At 53.5% G+C, this 19,732-nt stretch overlaps 1 protein-coding gene across 9 annotated transcripts; it reads left to right on the forward strand.

The window, feature by feature from the left end:
* The first annotated feature begins 6,415 nt into the window (after positions 1-6,415).
* Positions 6,416-19,455, forward strand: SMUG1 (single-strand-selective monofunctional uracil-DNA glycosylase 1). 9 transcript variants are annotated; one of them, XM_073881891.1, is made up of 5 exons: positions 12,672-13,228; positions 14,113-14,181; positions 14,672-14,929; positions 16,525-16,826; positions 17,873-19,455. In XM_073881891.1, exons 4-5 carry the CDS (start codon positions 16,593-16,595, stop codon positions 18,398-18,400), a joined length of 762 nt encoding a protein of 253 aa, XP_073737992.1. In that variant the 5' UTR covers positions 12,672-13,228; positions 14,113-14,181; positions 14,672-14,929; positions 16,525-16,592; the 3' UTR covers positions 18,401-19,455. The 9 variants fall into 9 exon arrangements, with proteins under 9 accessions (XP_073737994.1, XP_073737993.1, XP_073737989.1 ...); XM_073881893.1 differs by lacking the exons at positions 12,672-13,228; positions 14,113-14,181; positions 14,672-14,929 and adding exons at positions 6,416-6,549; positions 8,874-9,057; XM_073881892.1 differs by lacking the exons at positions 12,672-13,228; positions 14,113-14,181 and adding an exon at positions 6,464-6,549.
* Positions 19,456-19,732: the final 277 nt, after the last annotated feature.

Below are 19,732 nucleotides of genomic sequence, written 5' to 3' on the forward strand. Positions count from 1 at the left end.
ACTTCCCTTTTCCGTCTCCCGCCGTCTTCCCTTCCTCTTCCCTCTCTTGCTATCATTTCCAGTCTCTGATCATCTAAAATAGTTTCACAGAACGTTCTCATCAGCCTTTTCCTGGGAAGTCTTCCGTGTCATTCACCCCAGGGGCCTCCTCCAAGGGGAGTCCAATCCTTCCTCATAGGTGGGGAGGAAAGGTCACCTTTCTGATAGTCACCTGTCTTACCTGACTCCCCCTTGCCTCCTGCTACCTCCCTCTCATCCATCCCCCATTCAGGTTTCAGAATTATTTGTTTGGTTTATAGCAGAGGCAAAAAGCCAGAATAATCCCCAGAGAGAAATCCTCTCCAATCCCAGCAGGAAGGGCTGAGGTTAGATGCCTGGAAGAACTTCCAAAAAGCCAAAGGGAGCAGTCCTGGAAGGAGGCTGTGGGTTTGGGGGGCGGGGGGGAAGCCTGGTCTCTATCCAGGTTTATGATCCTTTTCCTCTACCCCGCTCTTCCTCTTCACACATCCCCAAGTCCCTATAGGGGACCCATTCTCTGACCTCTTCATGCACGCTGGGGGAAGGCCCAGTGGCCATGGGTTCCTCAGGGCCCCACTGATACTGAAGGACAGGCCGGGGTGCCCTCCTACCCTGGCCTTGCCCACTGTCCCTGCTCTGGGCCCTGTGCTCTCACCGTCCGCCCGCGCCAGCCATCCGTCATCACAGAGGGTCCAGGGAGCCATACTCTCCGTGGAGAGATCTGTGTGTGCGCTGTTACGTCTGTGGCGCCATGGCCGTGAGTGGCTGTGCGTGGGGCTGTGGGCATGCCTGGGCCCCCCTGAGCGGTTTTGCATCAGCCCTTGCTGGGGACCTGCAGAGGCCCTTCTGGTCTCTGTCCCCACCCTGTCCCTGGGGTTAGCTGGGGGGTGTGATGAGCTCAGGGCTACAGATTGGGCCTCTCTCCGAAGGCTGGGGCGCCAGGGGTTGCTTCCACCGGGCCTGTGCCCACCCCCCGCCCCCCCCCTCTCCCGCTCCCCGCTCCCGGCTCTGAGGGCTGGGGCCGCAGGAGGCCCAGCTGCCTGTCCTGCCTCCACATGGCCACAAGGGGGCTCCGGGAGCAGGTTTTTCTGTTTTCCGGCGGAGCCGCAAGGCTTCCCAGCAGCCCCGGAACGCCGAGCTTGTCTGCAAGTGCTGCGGAAGGGTCTCTGCCGGGCTGGGAGGCCACCAAGGGGGATGTGGCCTTTGGCCTTCATAGTCCTAGTCTAGAAGTACCTCTTGTCTCTGTCAGGAAGTCTTCCCAGCTGTCTACCCTCCACGTCTACTGCTCCTGGGGCGGGGGCGGGGGCGGGGAGATGGGGCTCAGTGAGTCACTCTTCTTTTTTTTTTTGCGTTACCACTCCTTCTTACCCCCAGGTTTAAAGTGAAGTATTTATTCTCTTCCCCATTCTCTGACCATTAGAGCTCAGATTCTGCTCTGCCGTCATAGCTAAGGACTGGGTAGATGGCGGCAGGAAAGATGTAAGCTAGCCATTAGGAGGGACTTTCCGACCAAAAGGAGGGGCATGAGCTTCTGAAGGGCACTGAACAGGCACGCAGGGCAGTTGCCTCTTTACTTGGGGTGAAGCTCTGGTTCTGTGGGGTTGGGAGAGTTCTCTGCGATCCATGGTCCTACCCACGCTCCCCTGGCCAGGGTTAGAGAGGAGAGAGGGGGGCTGGGTACATTCACGTGCCACAGTGCATCTCCGAGCCATGGAGAACCATTGATATTTCTGGGCCTTTGGGTTGGGGATGAGGAAGAGATCTGTGTGCGATCTTTCAAAAGAAAATACCTGAGGGGCACCTGGATGGCTCAGTCGGTTAAGCGTCTGCGTTCAGCTCAGGTCATGGTCCCAGGATCGAGCCCCACATCAGGCTCCCTGCTCAGCGGGAAGCCTGCTTCTCCCTCTCCTACTCCCCCTGCTTGTGTTCCCTCTCTCACTGTGTCTCTCTCTGTCAAATGAATAAACAAAATCTTCAAAAAAAAAAAAAGATTTATTTAGGGGCACCTGGGTGGCTCAGTTGGTTAAGCGTCTGCCTTAGGCTCAGGTCATGATCTCCAAGTCCTGGGATCGAGCCCCACATTGGGCTCCCTGCTCGGCATGGAGTCTGCTTGTCCCTCTGCCCCTCCCCCTGCTTGCGCGCGCGCTCTCTCTCTCCCCCTCAAATAAATAAATAAAATCTTTAAAAACAAAACACCTGAATCATTCCCTCCCCTAGCTGGTGGTCTCTGGCAGAGGGAAGGATGAAATAACAGAGCAATTTTCTGCATCCACTTAAGTGTGTCTTCAGAGCCCTAATGAAGTCTTTAGAGTCTTGGATTGAGCATCATCAACCTACTAGGCAAAGACTGAGTCGCCACAGGGGTGCTCTCCCTGGAGTGAAAAAGTGACACCACAACCTTGCACTCCTCCGTGGGGTGTGGAGACGACTTGGTCCCCCCTCTCCTCTGCACCTTGACTTTCCAAGTGTGATGTGAAATGTCTGCCTCTCGGTCTTGTCTGTCCTCAATGCTGAGAGCGCCCTGGGGCTGTGGGAAGAGAAGGGTTTTGGACTCAAACCCCACCTCAAGGAGGCAAATGGAGTACCTCTCTGTCCTGGTGCCTACATCTGTTGGAGGGAGGATAACTCCTACCTCTCAGGTGAGTTTTGTGAGGCAGTATGTGTTAAAGGGCCTCAGGACACACAGCGTGGCAGGGGCTTCCGTCCCCTGCCCCCTCTCCGGGCTCACTTGTTCTTGGAGAAGGAGAGATGTGCCCATTTCCAGACAGGAAAATCAGGGCAGGAGTGCTACTAAGGCCCAAGGCCAGGGTCCCTGTGGGCACGCTTGAGAATCGGAAGTTTGGGCTCCCCCCTTCTCCACCCCCGCCTTTCCTCATTGGCCTTCTCTGACTCTTCTCCCTTCTGCCCCTCACCCCACCTCTTTTATTCCTTGTTTGTTCTCCCTTCTTCCCCTACTCCCCTTCAGTTCAGTTCCTCTGTTCCTCTACCTTCTTCTCTCCATTCATTCATTCATTCATTCAGCATTAAGTTAGGTGGAAGGGATTATTTAGAAAACCAGGAAATGCATATCCTGCACCCTTGGACAATCCCCTGGGACTTCTCCTCTTGCATATTGCCCCAGCTTCTTGGTCTTTCTGTTTGACCTCCCCAATAGGCTGATGCCTCTGTTCCATGGATCCGCATTGGAGAAAGAAGGCGGTAATGAAATCTGGTCCAATTAGACAATGTACGCTCTGGGGAAAGAGCTGAATAGGACATGGGGGTTCCTGCCCTTGAAGGACTTGGGGTTAGGGAGAGAGGCTGGGCTGTCAGTAGCAGCGGGACAAGTACTGCCTTCGGGGCTTAAATATGGTATGTGGGGGGGGGCCTTAGAAGAACAGCAGGGAAGGCTTCACAGAGGAGGCCCCAGTTGAACTGGGTTTTGAGGGATGAGCTGGAATTTTCCCAGTTCATGAGGTGGTGGGAAGAAAGGTAATCTGTTAGCAGGAACCCCATGGGCAAAACCATGTTGCTAAGAAAGGGCAAGGGGAATTCAGGAAACTGCCAGGGATTTTGTGTGGCTGGATTCCAGGGGGCTTGAGGGAGACAAAAATCCTGATCCAGAAGAAGTTAAGCAACGATATCTCAGGGTTAGCTTGTTGGACAGCAAGAGGGGCGCAGAACAGGGTCTTGCTCAGGACCAAATGAATGACAAGGACAGGGTAGGACAGGGGACATTGAGAAGAGTGGTCTGGGCTCTCATTTTCTCCCTACTTGCTGCTATATGGCCCTGGGAAACTTATTTAACTGATCCGGGGCCTCAGTTGCCTCATCTATAAAATGGGGTTAGTGATGCATCATTTACCTGAAGACAGGTAAGACAAAACGGTGTGGATTCTGTTTTTTTTTTTTTTAAGATTTTATTTATTTATTTGAGAGAGAGAGAATGAGAGATAGAGAGCACGAGAGAGAAGAGGGTCAGAGGGAGAAGCAGAGACACCCTGCTGAGCAGGGAGCCCGATGTGGGGCTCAATCCCAGGACCCCGGGATCATGACCTGAGCCGAAGGCAGACGCTTAACGACTGAGCCACCCAGGTGCCCAAAACAGTGTGGATTCTTGAGGATGCCTTCCAGTATTGAGAACTGGAGTTTTATGACCCTCTGAACTGTATGACTAAGGAAGTCTTCATGGAGGAGGAGCGCTTGGTGCCTGCCCTTAAAGAATGGCTAATGCTGAACTAAACAGAGAAGGGTAGGGAAGGCTGGGGGCAACGTGGGGGCAAGGTCAGAGGGAGGACAGTGATGGTCATGTCTGGAGGACAGTGCATGGCTGGTGCATGGGGTTGAGATACTGGTTGCAGGGGAGGAGGAGGGAGAATGTGGCCCTTGGGGCAGGGAAGTGTCTTGGGCTGGCAGGAAGTGCATGACAAAGACTCACTGGCACCAGTGTGGGAACCCCACCTGCACTCCCACCCACCCTCTCTCTGCCCCCAACCCTCCTAGGGGCCAGACTGAGCTAGAGAGAGCCTGGACTTAGAGGGGCAAGGCCTGTGGGATGACTGGGAATCAAGACATGCAAATGAGATGCAGACAGCATGCAAATCAGCCACTCCCCCGCTACACCCCTGCCTGAGGTCTGTTTTGTCTGGGGCTGAGCTAATGGGAGGGTGTGGGGGGAACAGAGGGTCCTTTCACCTTCCCTGCCTTCACCTTCCTGCTGGGGCTCCTCCTGCTGCATTGGCTAAGCCTGGCCAGACGTGGGGATATAGTCCTATACTGCTCTTTCGGTTCTGCAGGCCCAGGGGCTATCCCTGGAACTGGAGCCCTTGCCCCTCCTGTCCATCCCCGGAGGATTGGCCCAGTTCCTGTGGGAGCCTCCCCAAAGCCCCAGGAAGTGTCTGATCTCCCTGAGAGGGTGTGTGAAGGGCAGGTCAGAAAGATGGCCGGAGACGGAAGGGGCTGCTGGGGTGGGACCATCGACGGGGCAACTGAAGGGTAGGGGACAGGGCAAGGAGAGGCCTGAAGAGAATACAAATTCCCAGGAAATGGATACTCATGGACCCAGTGAACACAAAGCCCCGGAGATCCTGAGAGGCACATTCCAGCAGAGACCCTGACTGACAGAGACAGACAGACAGAGCCCTTCTCATGTGTCCAGCCTGAGACACCAGCGCCTCTGTCAGCTTCCTCTTGCCTGTCTGCCTGTCCCTGGCTGACGGTCCCTTTGTCTGTCTAGCTCTTTGTTTGTTTGTCTCTTTGTTTGCCTGTCTCTCTCCCGGCTTCTCCTTCCCAGCCCCTTCTGCTCTCTGTCTGTTGGTCCAGACCTCTCTGTCTGTCATTGCCTTCTGCCTTGTCCATCTCTCCAGGGAGAGAAAACTGCTCACTGGGATCATGGGGCCCCTGGGTCCTGGCCTCCTGGTCTTGGACAGGTTCTTACTCTTCCTCCTGCAGAATTTGGGTCTCAATTCCCTCCTTTCTGGGGTGGCCCCATCTTCTGCCTCCTATCATATATATAAGAATCAGGAGTGTGGGTGTGTGGCCATATTTATGATTGCTCAGGCATTGGAACAAAGGGTTTAATTCATTTGAGAGGCAATACTGCTTTTCAACCTTCTAAGGACAAAGCAAGAAGAAAATGATGACTACAGCATGAGGCACAATGGTTAGATATTCAGAGGGACTTCCCAAAAGGGAGGTGTGGGAAACATTAGAACAGGTCGGCTAAAAGATTTAGCAATCACCTTCATAATCTCCTACGGAAGAGCCCCATGGAAGTGGGGGAGATGGGCAACATGACCTTCCCGGTCCGGTCCGTGTGGTCTAAGAAAACGTCTTTTAATGTTGTAAGGTAGGACAGGCTTGCATGAGGAGTCTCCTACCAGTCTTTGCCACCACCTACCCACCACTTACCCGAGGTCCCCACCTGCATCACCTCCCAGGTGGCTGGGGAGAGGGCCCCAAGGGAAAGGGGTGTGGAGGAAAGTACTATCTATTTCCCCGCCTCCACCCTATTTCCCACCATCTTCCCAAGTTCAGGACCCCCCTCCCCAATCCATGAGAGATGGCTGCTGGGGACGGAGTGATGTATGTAATGCAGATAAAATGTCAGCAATTCTAAATGGGTCCGGAGATGCAGCCGTGGGGGGGCGGGGAGGGAGAGAGGGCGGAGCAGGGGGGAGAGAGGAAGGGAAAATGAGATGTGGGTCCTCACCGGGGATGGCAGCAGGGGCAGACACCCCCTCCCCCCAGCAAAGGCCAGCAGAGGGGTGGGCCTGGGCGGCAGGAACCCAAATGAGATTTTGAAGAGGGAGCTGGAGGGTGGGGGGTGGAGGCGAGGAGGAGGCGGGTGGGGGCAGCCGGGCCGGAGCTGCTGATGTATAGCGGTTTCATAACTTCCTCAGTATTAAAGGCAGGTTCATGGGGAGGGCAGCGCCATTAATCACCAGGCTGAATGGGGCTGGGATTTGCTGAGAGACGCGCTTGCTGTCTGCTGCGCCCGCCTGGCTCAGGGCGGGAGGGGGCAGGCAGGGATGCCCCCTCCTGAACTAAGGGGTAAGACCCCAGGAATCTATTCTGGGTATGGGGCAAGTGGGTCCTTGCCGGTCGGGAGGGAGCTGGGAGGGGGCACGGGGGACCTTGGCAGGAAGAAGGAAAGGGACGAGGAGGGTTGTGGCAGGCGCTAGGGGAGGTGGAGTAGGGGCTGGGGGGAATGATGGGGGTCAGAGGCTGAGGGGTACTCTGGGGGAGAAAAACTGGGGAGGGAGGATTGTGCATTTGAACATGAAACTGATCACATGTAAATATAATGCAAATAGCATGCAAATGAGCACAGGATTTCTCTGGGTCCACAGCTCAGGCATTCTATTTCTTGGACTGAGAATTGGGGCCAATTTGCATCCAGTTGCATGCCCAGTGCCTTGTTTCTTTATTATTAATATTTTCAGAGGGAGAACTCAAGGTCTCACTTGTTAAGGGGGGGTGAGGAAGCCAAGGTGAGGCTGGTCCTCTGGGCTCTTGGCGGAAGGGTGGGGCCACCCCCAGGAAAGGTAACATCAGGAAAAATGAAAGGCCTAGTGACTGTGAGGGAGCTGAGTGGTTAGACTCCTTCGCTGTGCCTGAACTGGTGGGGGTCAGAGAGGTAGAGGCTCAGTCATGATACAGAAAGATGGAGAGAGACAGGTCTCCAGAGCTCTGGAGACAGGCTCGGAGCAGATAAGAGGAGGATGCGTCGCATGTCCTTCCAGGTAGGCTTTGTCATCCTCTCTTCCAGGTGAGGAATGAAATGATCAGCCCGAGATTCCAAGGGGTTAATGATCTTCCTAAGGTTGGACCACTGGTAACTGCCAAACCCCCAATTCCAAATTACCTCAAAAGTTGAGTGCTCCTTTCAACCCATGGTAGGAACATCTCTGAATGAGATAAACAAAAAAAGAGCAGATATTAATGTTTTCAGCAGATATTAATTGAGCCCAGGAGAGAGGAGACTGAATACTCACCTCTCAAAACAATCTAGCAGGGGCCGTAAGGCATTTTAGCAATAGGTGAACCGCTTATCAGTTGGTGACAAGGGTCCTCAGGGAGGTGCAAACAATGGGAAGATCAGAGAATGCTTCCAAGGGGAGTTGGCGTTCGACTTGAGCCTCGGGGAGTGAGTAGGGTGTATTCAGTGGCAGCATGTTCCGGCCAAAGGGGACAAGATGGGCACAAAGGCAGGAGAGGATGAGTCAGTGGAGCTTTCCAGTGCGTCGTAGGATGGAGTGTGTGGAGAGGTGACACTCCTCAGGCTGAGGTGACAATGGGGGATCAGGGTATGAGAGGGCGGGGAGGCCAGACCAGGCGTGTAAATACCACCTGGAGGCCAGCCAGGAGTAGAGAGTAGGGTAAATCACTCATTCCATCATTGATTCAGTCAACAGACATTCCTTGTACACCAGACACGGGCCAGGGCTGCCCTGGTAGCTCAGGAGGCAAAGCCCAGGATGTGCTACCTCTTTCAGGAAGTTCAGTCAGCAGCTGTGTCCTCATCAGTACATGGGGACATGGAGTCTGGCCCTTACAGTGCTACTCCGAGGAGCAGACGGGAGAGCCCACAGAAAATACTTCAGTGGTGTCTGGTGGAGGAGGAGAACTCAGTCAAGGTTCATTGTTGTCATCATCCTTTTTTCTTTTTTTTTTTTTAAAGATTTTATTTATTTGACAGAGAGAGAGAGAGCACATGAGAGGGGGTTGGGTCAGAGGGAGAAGCAGACTCCCTGCTGAGCAGGGAGCCCGATGTGGGACTCGATCCCAGGACTCCAGGATCATGACCTGAGCCGAAGGCAGTCGCTTAACCAACTGAGCCACCCAGGCGCCCTGTTGTCATCATCCTTATCACTACTCTGAAAGGCGTGAAATGGAAGACAGAGGCAGAGAGAGCGGTCAGCCATCCATTGCGAACCTGGGGAGAGAGGGAGCTGGGCAGCATGGGTGGAAGGAGGGGACAGGCTCAAAAGGGCTGTGGGGACAAGAGAAGGCAAGTGACAGAGCCAGAGACAAGGGCAGGGAAAGCGTGGTCTGGGAGCACCGCAGCGGGAGAAGCGAGGACGGAAGACTCATCCTTGGTCAGGTCCCTGCTCTGTTGTTGGTGCGCTGGGGGTGCAGGGCAGGGCAGGGCCTGGATGGTGGGTAGGCTGGAAGCTGGTATCTTGGGTCCCCTTCCCACTGGGCTATGTGGCCCTTCTTCCAGATTCCTCTTGACTCCTCTTCTCAGTTGTTTAATTTGGCTCCACCTGTGGGAGAGGCTCCTCCCACTCGGCCACAAGTCCTGCTGCAGGACTTGGGGATCAGTCGAGTCCCCTTGGCTGGCTGTCCGCCTGATGTCTGTGTGGTCTCCTCAGGATAATTGCTCTGGACAACTCGAACACCACTCAGACGGATTGTCCAGCCTCCTGGCCCCGACATCTCCCACCACTGCATCAAGCCAAATTACTCAGCGCCCCCCAGCCCGGGGCTCTGGTGAAATCTGATTAGTGAAGAGAGAGCCGCGCGGCGCTGACAGCTCCGCCGATAATTGCTTCCCAAGTAAGCGATGCAAATCCGCCCATCTAGCCTGTCCTGCCCCTCTCCTGGGGACCCAGGAGTCCAGGCCCCAGGACAGGGAGAACACCTGAGTTGGAGAGACGTGGAAGCGGTCACCCGCCTTCAGTTAAGTGGCCATCAATCCATAAAGCTGGTCTGTGCTGCCTTGGGGCTGAGACGGGGCGGGGGGTGGGAGGTGGTGAGGCTGAACAGAGACCCCACTGGTTCTGCCTTTCTCTCTTATCTGAGAGGCTGTCATGCTGCCCCTCAACTTGCCTCTTGGAGAAGTATCCTCTGTACCTATTTGCCAGTGAGGTAGAAGAAGGCAGAGATACAGAAGACACAGGGACAGGGACATGGCTGAACCTGTTAAGACACCGATGGATGTACCCACAGCTTCCTTGGTTCTCCAGTTCCGGGAGGGAGGTGGGAGCCGGACATGTGGGACCTGCAGATAGCTTTCTCCCTCTGTGAGTCACCTCCCCACCGGGCTGGGGAAAAACATTGAGGGTTAAGGCCCTCACAGAGCTGGGATTGGGCTTCGATTCTTTGGAGGACTGGGAAGCCTGATCAAACCTTGAGACTTTTGTGCCTGTACCAAGGAGGACATGTTATGGGATACAGTGGCCCTTGCTCGCCCTACATATCAGGGACCTCTCTCCACTTCCCTAAATCAGGGTCCTTTTAAGGGCCTGTTAATACCTCTTTCTTGTGCTTTTCCATCCTACATCTTTACCTCAAGTTCTTTCTTTCTCTGACCCTCTCATCCAACTTCCTGCTGATCTTGGAGACCTGAAACTTCCCTTGCAATCCTAAACTTCGGGCCCCTAGACCTGCGCATAAGGGTCACTGTCTTTGTGGAAATCTCCGGGGATGTGTTGCCCAGTCTTGTCCTCTGTGTTTGTGTGTCTGATATGGCTCTGTGGTCTGGATCTTGGGTTCTCAGACTAGCGTCTGCCTGAGACCCTGACACATGCTCATAATAACAATAACTAACCTTTATGGAGCACTATTCTGTGTGAGGCACTGTACTGAGCACCTATGTAACTAAGTCATTTAATTATCACAAAAGAAGAGATGGTTTACAGTGATTATCCCATTTTACAACTGAGCTAACTGAGGCACACAGAAGTTAAGTAACGTGCCCAAGGTCACTGGTAGTAAGTGGCAAAGCTGGGATTCAAATCCAGGCGGTCCGAGTCCCAAGACCACACTTTAAAGGCCTCCGCTACACCACTTCTCCTCTCCAATGCTCTTTTAATGTTTACTGGGCTGAGAGGGAGAAAGTGCCCAGTGTGGTGGAGCTGGGGGATATGGCTACCCTGAAAGGCAAACACCAGAAGCCCTTTGGGGTTCCCTAGGGCAGAGGTGGCAGGAGCTACCAAGGGTCACGTCTGGTACTTGGGGAGAGGGAAACATGGCTCTCACCTTTTCCAATGCCCAATATCTACTGCAGCTAGACAACTCCCCTCTCTACCCTGGGAGAGTGGAGGCAGGGGAAAGGCTAAAAGATCTGACTGAGAGCTGGTGAGCTGGGAGTCAGAGCTAGGATCACCAGAGGCCGATAGATGGCGCTCCTGGCCCAACACAGCCTCGGCAGCTCACAGAAACCAAAGGAAAACAAACCCTCAGGTTAACCCCTTCCTGCCTGGGCTCTGGCCCCGGGAACAGCCTGGTGGGCAGCGGAGGGCCCTGACCTAGGCTTGGAGTGACCCAACTCTCTAGGCTCTGTTCAGGCCACAGGTCGGCTTCTGCTCCTACCCTATAAGTTCTATCCATAAATGACAGTCAGCCGGCCTTTGGAGCCTTCCCAGAGGGCCAGGAGGCTGGGACACTGGCAAGACAGGTTGGGAGGGCCCCAACCTAGCCCAAGTTTCATCTCTCAGGCTCTACCTCTTGAAAATCTATGGGTCTCTGTTTCTAACAACCCCCACTTCAGGATTTCTCACTTCCATCTTCCCTGAGAAGGACCCACCAGGTGGGGAGGAGTAGCATGGCCTAGACAGAGAAGGCTCCCAGATCCCACTGAGGTCAGCTATAGGGACTCACTGTGGGGTTGCCCAAGACTCAGTTTCTCCCTGTGTTGGGACCTCCTATCTCTGGGCTCCTGGGACAAATGGGCTTATAGGGACAGAAACAGTTCTTCCTGGAAGTTGACATTGGGAGTTAGGGTCCTGTGGATCTCTGCTTGCCTGCCGTTCATTTCACTCATTACTTTCTTACCAGAAGCAGACTTGGAAAGTGAGGGGCTGCCATGATGATTAACAGGAAGTGGTGGGCAAGCAAGTGGCAGCGGGGTAGGATGGGCAGGAGGGTTGTCCAAGGGATGGTGAGGCTCCTAGAATTTTTAAGTAATAAGATGACAACAGTGTGTCCCCCCACCCCCCCCGCTGCCAAATTTTTGTTTGGCAACATACAAATGCATAGATCTATGAAGACAGAGGAGCGTGAGGGGGCAGTCAGTTCTAGAAGGCTGGGATAGTCTTATTTCAGACATTCCAGAGAAAGAAGCAGAGGCATGGGGATAGATGTACCCAGAGGGAGACAGATACACAGAAACAGAGAAAAAGCCATACAAGAGAGTAGGGATGGGGGCATCTGGGTGGCTCAGTCAGTTAAGCCTCAGACTCTTGATCTCAGCTCAGGCCTTGATTTCAGGGTCGTGAGTTCAAGGCCCGTGTTGGGCTCACACTGGGCATGGAGCCTACTTAAAAAACAAAACAAACCCCCCCAAAATAAGAGAATAAGGATAGAGATACATTTACATAGGCAGGGAGAGGCAAAGACACAAAGAGGGAAAGAATCTGGCACAAACACAAGCTCAGGAAGTAACAGACTTTGTGAGGTGGATGATTAACTCTGTTTCCAAAGTCTGGCAAGGTAGGGGTGGTTTCTCACCTTTGGTGTCAGAGAGTTGCTGCTCACATTTCCCTAAGGCTCATGCTGCTTTTGTCTGTTGGTAGGAGAGCAGGGAAGGTTGGGAAGGGGGTAGCATCCTTGTTCTCTCACTTTTTCCTGTTCTAGGGTTTGCTGGTCTCCTTCTTTACCAACTGTAGGGAGACCTTGCTTCTTCCTGATCTCAGGCATGGCTGTGCTGAGGTGTGCAGGAGGTGGGAGGAATCCAGAAGGCAATTAGCCTTATGGAGTTTCCAGTTTATAAATACATATAAACTAACCTTACAGTTAGGACACAGAAATATACCGAGATGGAGGACAAGAACAAAATGAGGGGGTGCCTGGGTGGCTCAGTTGTTGGGCATCTGCCTTCGGCTCAGGTCATGGTCCCAGGACCCTGGGACAGAGCCCCGCATCCGGCTCCCTGCTCAGCGTGGAGCCTGCTTCTCCCTCTCCCTCTGCTGCTCCCCCTGCTTGTGCTCTCTCTCTCTCAAATAAATAAATAAAATCTTTTTTAAAAAAAGAACAAAAATAGGAGTGGGACAGCTCTGAACATTGTTTTGGGTTGGGGAGTTGGGAGGGAATGGACCATTAGGTGCAGCCATGGGATTAGGAATGTTCAGGGAAGTATTTGAGGGGAAGGATTGGGAAGGGTGGGAGATTGTAGGGCTGGGTGGACTGCATGGCAGAGGAGGGAGAGAAGTCAAATGTGAAAGCCATGGAGACAAAGGCATGGGCAATAATGGGAGATGGAAAAGTCTGAAAGCCATTACTAAAGAGTTGTTAGGAGATTCTAGAAGTGCCTCTGTGGATGTTCTAGATACAGTCCTTGGAGGGCTGCAAAGGAGGGGTCTCTTATCCTTGGGGCAGCAGGAGAACCAGAAATGGTCTTTTAGCCATTGTTAATACTCTCAGGTGAGTTTTGAGATTGGGGATGGTTGAAGTGCCTTGATTCGCAATCCTGTTCGGAAAAGCCTTGTCGATGAATTTTTGGAAGGGTGCTGCCCTTTAGAGCTAGACGCCAGGACTTCCGTGGTCCTTACTAAGGCTGGCCTCTTAAAGCTTTCTTGCTTTTCGCCTGGATGTAAGGGTTAAACTACAATCCCCAGAGTCACTTAGGGTTAATTTAACACGCCTTCCGGGGATTTGAGTATTTCCGGCGGAAGTTGCCGCGGCTACGCCAATCTCTTTCCCTAAATAAAGTAGACTACGACTCCCACTGTCCTCCGCGCCCGGGGGCGGGGAGGGGAACCGGAAACCGGATGGAGAGCTGAACCAGGTGAAGAAGTAGGAACCTGGGAACCTGGGGTCTTGAGGGGCAGGGTTGGGGCTGTTAGTGTTGTGGGGCGGGGAGTAGGAATGTTTATGCTTTGGGGACCCTTGCTGTGTCTGGGGCTTGCGCCGGCAGAGGAAGAGTCGAGCCCACGGAGCCGGCCTGGGGAGCCTGCGGGGACATGGTTTTCCCGTTGGGCGGAGCCCGAGGGCGGACACGGAGTTTTCTTACGGACCCTTAGCGGGCGGCCCTCTCAGAAGCAGGAGAAGGGATAAGTGGTGCTTTTGAGTCCATGTTCTACCACTACTACTGTTAGTTTAAGGATTTGTTGATTGTCCCTGTCGATTCCTGGAGTGCCTCCAAGGGATAGGGGAATGGATGGTGTCTTTGATTCCTTCTTCACTTCCAGGATTTCGTGTCAGAGAACCTAGATAGCCAGACTTATTGCTGGATCACCCTCCGCTTCCTTTGCACTTAGTATGACACTGTAATTTACAATGTATCTACGTTTCTTTCTTTTTTTAAAAATTAATTTATTTGAGAGAGAGCACAAGCAGGGGGAGGGGCAGAGGGGGAGAGAAGCAGACTCCCCACTGAGCAGGGAGCCCCATGCGGGGCCCGATCCCAGGACCCCAGGATCATGACCTGAGCCGAAGGCAGACGCTTAACCAACTGAGCCACCCAGGCACCCCTGTATCTACGTTTCTTAAGTCTTTGGTTCTTGGTGGCTTTAGATAGGACTTTCAAGTTCCTCCTTTGGGTTCTCAAAGTGTATTGTTTAGGACGTTAAAGCTCAAACCACGGTGTATTATAGTTGTTTATCTGTCCTCTCTCAGTAGTTTATGAGCCAGGCCTGCATTTTATTCATTTTGGATTTCTTCCTCATCCAGAGACGACCACAGTGCCTATCATGGAAGAGACTCAAATACTGAAAAAAATAAATGAGTTAACAGTTGATGGTAGGGTGGATGGAATTTGTGGTTTTCATTTCATAGAGAGGAGAGTTAAATGATTTGCTTAAGAGAAACTTAGAGATAAAACCAGGATTAGAAGTGGATTTAGTTGACACCCAGACTGTGTCTCTTGCTATCAGATTAGGTTTGAAACTGGAACGCTGCGAATAAAGCCTTGTCATTCTTTTTGTGTACCCTGCAGCCTTGCTGTCTTCAGCACAGGTCTCTAAAGATCAAAGGTAGGCTCAGCCTAAGACTTGAGAGAGATCCCAGAGCTGGAGCAGCCAGTCTACTAACATTGGCACTGCATGGGGACGTGCAAAGCAAGGGCCCCGGAGATAATTTGAGTTCTCCACAGCTCCCTTCTTGGCTTTTGTTTCAGCCCAGTTGGCCCTGGTTAGCCATCTGGACAAAGCAGTAAAAGACTTCTGAGATCAGTCTGGAGAAGGGTTTCCTAAGTTTGGCCCTGACTTTTTTTCTCTCCCACTTGCCCCAGGCTAGGGTCCGAGAACAGGTTGATGGATCAAGCTGTTTTGTCAACCCTGAGGTCCCATGAGGGAGAAGAACCCTGGCCCCTGCCCCATGGGAGGCCCAGCCATGGTGGAAACACACCCAGAGCCTGGCAAACCCTCAGAAACAATTGGAGTGCAAAGTGGGCAGCTGAGCCTTGAGTGAACTCTGGCTGTAGAAATGGAGAAGAGTCCATCGGGAAAGACTCCTTGGTAGAAGGTCGTTTTAAAGAGGATTGAGAAAGGTAGGATGGACAGAGTCGAGTGGGTGTTTGTTGACTACCTAATAAAAGCTAGGACCTTAAAGATACAGAGGGAAGTTGAACAGGACCTGGCTTCTGATCTGCTCAAGTCTAGGTAGGGAGGCAAGGTGTGAATTGGGGAAGAAGCCACTAACCATGGTGACATGCAGCAGTTTGAGCCTTCATCAACCATTGGAATCACCTGAGGAATCTTGTTTAAAATACAGATTCCCAGGTCTCACACCAGACCTACTCCTGTGTGGGGTGGGGCTGGGAAGTTACTGCATGGCTACAGTGTCCTAAGGAGGGCAGGCTTTACCAGTGGGCTCGTTGGAGCTGCATCTCGAAGGATGGGTATGATTTGGGTGTGTGGAGAGGCAGAGGAGTCACAGTCTTGGTTGACTTAAGGAGTGTATTTGGTTGGGTTTGAAGAAATGGCATGTGCAAAGTTTTGGGAGTTGGGGTAGGAAAGGCATTTTTGAAAGAGTGAGTGGAATGGTCAGACTGGAACACTGGGTTTGCATGCGAATTGTGAGAAGGAAGATTAGAAGGAATGGTCTTTGTAGGCTACAGAACCTGCTGGAGTGCTCCCTCCGCCTCCTCCCAGCTTCTTCCCTCTTTTCTACTTTTCCACTTCTTCCTTGCCTCCCAACCCCCACTTACCTGCAACATCTCATTCCATCCTTTATATTGCTATTATTGAGTGGATATTATTTTTCCTAGTATTTGGATGAGAAAACCTGAGGCTCTGGCCATGGTTACATAGCGTGTAAGGGTCTGTTCTGAGTCCAGTAATCATCCTGCTGACCACTGAGGATTCTTGAATGTGGGCAAGAAGCTGGCCTGGGCTTGGGGGGGTTGTTGGATTAGCAGGGTGGCTGACTGAATCGTTCCAGGCAAGATGAGTTCGGTGGTTGAGAGCATAGCCTTGAGTCACATAGTTTGGGTTCAAATCCCAGCTTCTTCATTACTTGCTAACTGCGTGACCCTGGGCAAGTTGCTTGATCTTACTAAGCCTCAGTCTTCTCACCTGTAACATGGGAGCAATAACACTCACCTCATGGGGTTCTTATGAGGATCAATGAGGTGTACCTGGCACAGAGCAATTGCTCACCACCTGGAAGCAATTGTAATTAGCCTTCTGTAATTAGTCTCTGGGCCGTGGCTGTGCACCTGCATCTCATTCTTCAGCACATCGGTTTCCAGGACACAGCCCGTCCTGGCTGAGCTTGTTTTATTAAGGATGACATTAGAGGTGCTGGAGGTTTGCCACCGGTAAATATATATTGAAAACCTCCCGTGTGCTTGGCATGGCCTAGGAACTAGTGACTCAAGGCTTAAGCCTGGTGGAAAGGAGGTTTTGGAGTGGGAGATGAAGGGTTATTCTCACCAGGTGACATAGGAAGAGGAGGGATACTTGAAGCGGGCAGTGGAAGGGCCCTTCACCACCAAGAACTGAGATGAGCTCAGACAAACCTAGAGGGTAGGGAATGGCTGATGGTCTCTTCTGAGCCGTGGAAAGGCTAGCCATGGCCAGCCTGGATCCCTCTCACTCTACGGCTGAAGGCTGATGGGGCCTCTGTCCTTCTCTTTTCCAGGTGGCAGCGACGTGGCTGTACCCCAGGCTCATCCACTGGGGCCCCTCCATGAGCCTGCCAGTGCCCTGATGGAGCCCCAGCCTTGCCCTCGAAGCGTGGCTGAGGGCTTCCTGGAGGAGGAGCTGCGGCTCAATGCTGAACTGAACCAGCTGCAGTTCTCAGAGCCTGTGGGCATCATCTACAATCCTGTGGAGTATGCGTGGGAGCCCCACCGCAGCTATGTGACCCGCTACTGCCAAGGCCCCAAGGAAGTGCTCTTCCTGGGCATGAACCCCGGGCCCTTTGGCATGGCCCAGACTGGGGTAAAGGGTTTGGCTTCCCCTGGTGGGTGGAGTGGGAGGCTCCAAGGTGGATGTTTGGCTGTGTTGCAGTGGGGGAGGAGCGTGTGCCTGGCTGTGGACCCGTGTGGGTACAGGCCCCCTCATCCCCTCCCAGTACCCATGCTGGCTCCTGTGGTCTCAGACATTCTCCTGGCCTCACAGCCCAGAGTTAACCAAGCACATTAATGGTAGTTCCGTTTCCCCTGTGAGCTTGTCCACTAATTGCCTCTGCGAGCCCTTCCTTCCGCCCGCCCCATCCTTACCTTACCTTGCTGGATCTCCTCTTTCCCTAGAGTGTGGTTGGGGTCGGGAGAGGGACCAGGAATACCGGCTCCTCAGGGGAGACTGGCTGACGGGTGGGTATGGAAGAGATGCAGGGCTTTCAGCTGACCTGCTTCTGTGTCTTAGCTGAGGAGAGGCTCAAAACAGAGCTGGCTCGGGGGCCTGCCTGCTTTCCTTTCAGATGTTGGGATGAGTGAATGCCCCTCAGTGGGGGTGCTTGGCAGCTGGGGGAGGGGAAGAGGCTTCAGGGCAGGCGGCTCAATCGCTTTTATTGACCCCGACTGGGGGATGAAAGGTGATCAATGATGATCAATGGAAATGACAGCCTGAGGCTCCGGGCTGAGAGGGCACCGAGGGAGCACTGGTCAGTCCTGTCTTTGTGCTTCCTCTAACCCTGGCTGTCTTTCTGTCTCAGACCGTCTGTCTGCCCCCATTACTACCCATCACATCCTGTGGAGGGCCAGATACTCCCATATGCTCTCTCTATGTGCTTCCAAAGGCAAGTGGGGATAGAAGCAAACAGATTCTTCTGCACCACAGTCCACAGTGAAAAACTGGAGAAAGATGGGCAGGATCAAACCATAGGGCCAGATTCCTCGTCTCAGGCCTTTGGGCGAAGGGGGTGGGGGTAGTGGTGGGGTGTCCAGGCTGGATCCTCATGGAGGGTATTAGAGGGTGCAGCTGGTGCAGAACCCAGGTGTCAGATCTCCAGACTGAAACCCTCCTGTCTCTCTCCCTCTCGGCAGGTGCCCTTTGGGGAAGTGAGCATAGTCCGGGACTGGTTGGGCATTGGGGGACCTGTGTTGACCCCACCCCAAGAGCACCCGAAGCGACCAGTGCTGGGACTGGAGTGCCCTCAGTCAGAGGTGAGCGGTGCCCGGTTCTGGGGCTTTTTCCGGAACCTCTGTGGACAGCCCGAGGACTTCTTCCGTCACTGTTTTGTCCACAATCTGTGTCCTTTGCTCTTCTTGGCTCCCAGTGGGCGCAACCTCACTCCCACCGAGCTACCTGCCAGGCAGCGAGAACAGCTTCTTAGGGCCTGTGACGCGGCCCTCTGCAGGCAGGTGCAGCTGCTGGGAGTGCGGCTGGTGGTGGGAGTGGGGCGCCTGGCGGAGCAGCGGGCACGGCGGGCTCTGGCAGGCCTGACGCCTGAGGTCCAGGTGGAGGGGCTCCTGCACCCCTCACCTCGGAGCCCACAGGCCAACAGGGGCTGGGAGGCAGCGGCCAAGGAGAGACTGAATGAGCTGGGGCTGCTGCCGCTGCTAACAAAATGAGGCCCTCTGTGGCCTGGCACAGGACATGTTCAAGGCCCCCAAGTCATTCCGGGGCAAGCAGAGGACTACGCCCCCTGGCCTGGAGCCACAGGGTCCTTCGGGGCTCCCTGGTTGCTGGGACCTGCCGTGGCAGGTCTGACACTACTCCCGCTTGCTGCATTTTTCACCTTCCTTTGAGCACTGCCCCTGCTCCTGTGGTAGCTAACTCCACAGAGACGTGGCGTCTGCAAACTGCGCTACCTCACTGTTGGCGCCGGAGCCTCTGCTCAGTTGAGAGGGGCCCAAACTGTGACTTCTGGGGCCGTATTTGCTGTGTGAGAGGAAAGATCCTGCCAGGCTCCCCAGCCATCCTCCTAGAACAGCTTCCTTCAAGCTGAGCCTTTTCCTCACAGGGACCAGGACAAAGCGAGGCATGTGGATGTTAAGAGTGAACTTCTTATGGGAGACTGAGGCTGGATCAGAGAAAGAATTCAGTGTGGCAGAGTGGGGAAGACCCAAAGACCTGGCTTTCTTCATCTCCGCTTGAGACTTCATGGCTTTGTGAACATTATGACTTTGGACAAATTTGATGAACCTCTCCAAGCCTCAGGATCCTCATCTGTAAAACGGGGGTCCCTACCTCATGGGGTTGGTGTGGGGATTAAGTGAGATCACGCTTGAAAGTGCCTTGTGTCATGCCTGGCAGGTGGGTGCTCCTTATACTTCTTGCTTTTTTGCCTCTTGATTGGGGCATCACTGTACCACACTACAGAGGGAGCGCCACCACTCCCAGGACCTTGCTGGGTGAGAGGCAGATCCTTGCCCTGCCAGAGGTGGACCAATAATTTTATGAAAAATGCAGCCCTGTGATTTTTCAGTCCAAGCATTAAAAACTCCTAAACTGGGGTGTATAGGTGGCTCAGTCGCTTAAGCGCCTGCCTTTGGCGCAGGTCATGATCTCTCAGGTTCCCCACTCAGCGGGGAGTCTGCTGCTCCCTCTCCGTTTCCCTCTGCCCCTCCCCCCACTCGTGCCCTGTCTGTCAAATAAATAAATAAAATCTTTAAAAGGAAAAAAACCTCCTAAACCCTTTTGTGTGGGTCCTTTTTTCCCTCCTGCATGTCAGGGATGGAAGGGGTAGTTTAGATTTTTCCCTTCTCTTACCTCTTCACTGTTGCAAAGGGTTCTCCTGAGTATCTGGGGAGATGATGTAAACAGACCTCTAATTGTCTTACCATAGCTTAAGGGTCTCAGTCAGCGGTGTGTCTGCTACTCAGGGCCCTGTGGGGAGCAGCGGATGGGTGGATGGGAGCACGCTATCTCCACCTAGCTCATTTCTTGTGTCTGCTGGATGA

Source organism: Callorhinus ursinus, unplaced genomic scaffold, assembly GCF_003265705.2.
Source record: "Callorhinus ursinus isolate GAN/ISIS: 27379988/994484 unplaced genomic scaffold, GSC_fseal_2.0 scaffold44, whole genome shotgun sequence".
In the NCBI taxonomy this organism is placed as follows: domain Eukaryota; kingdom Metazoa; phylum Chordata; class Mammalia; order Carnivora; family Otariidae; genus Callorhinus; species Callorhinus ursinus.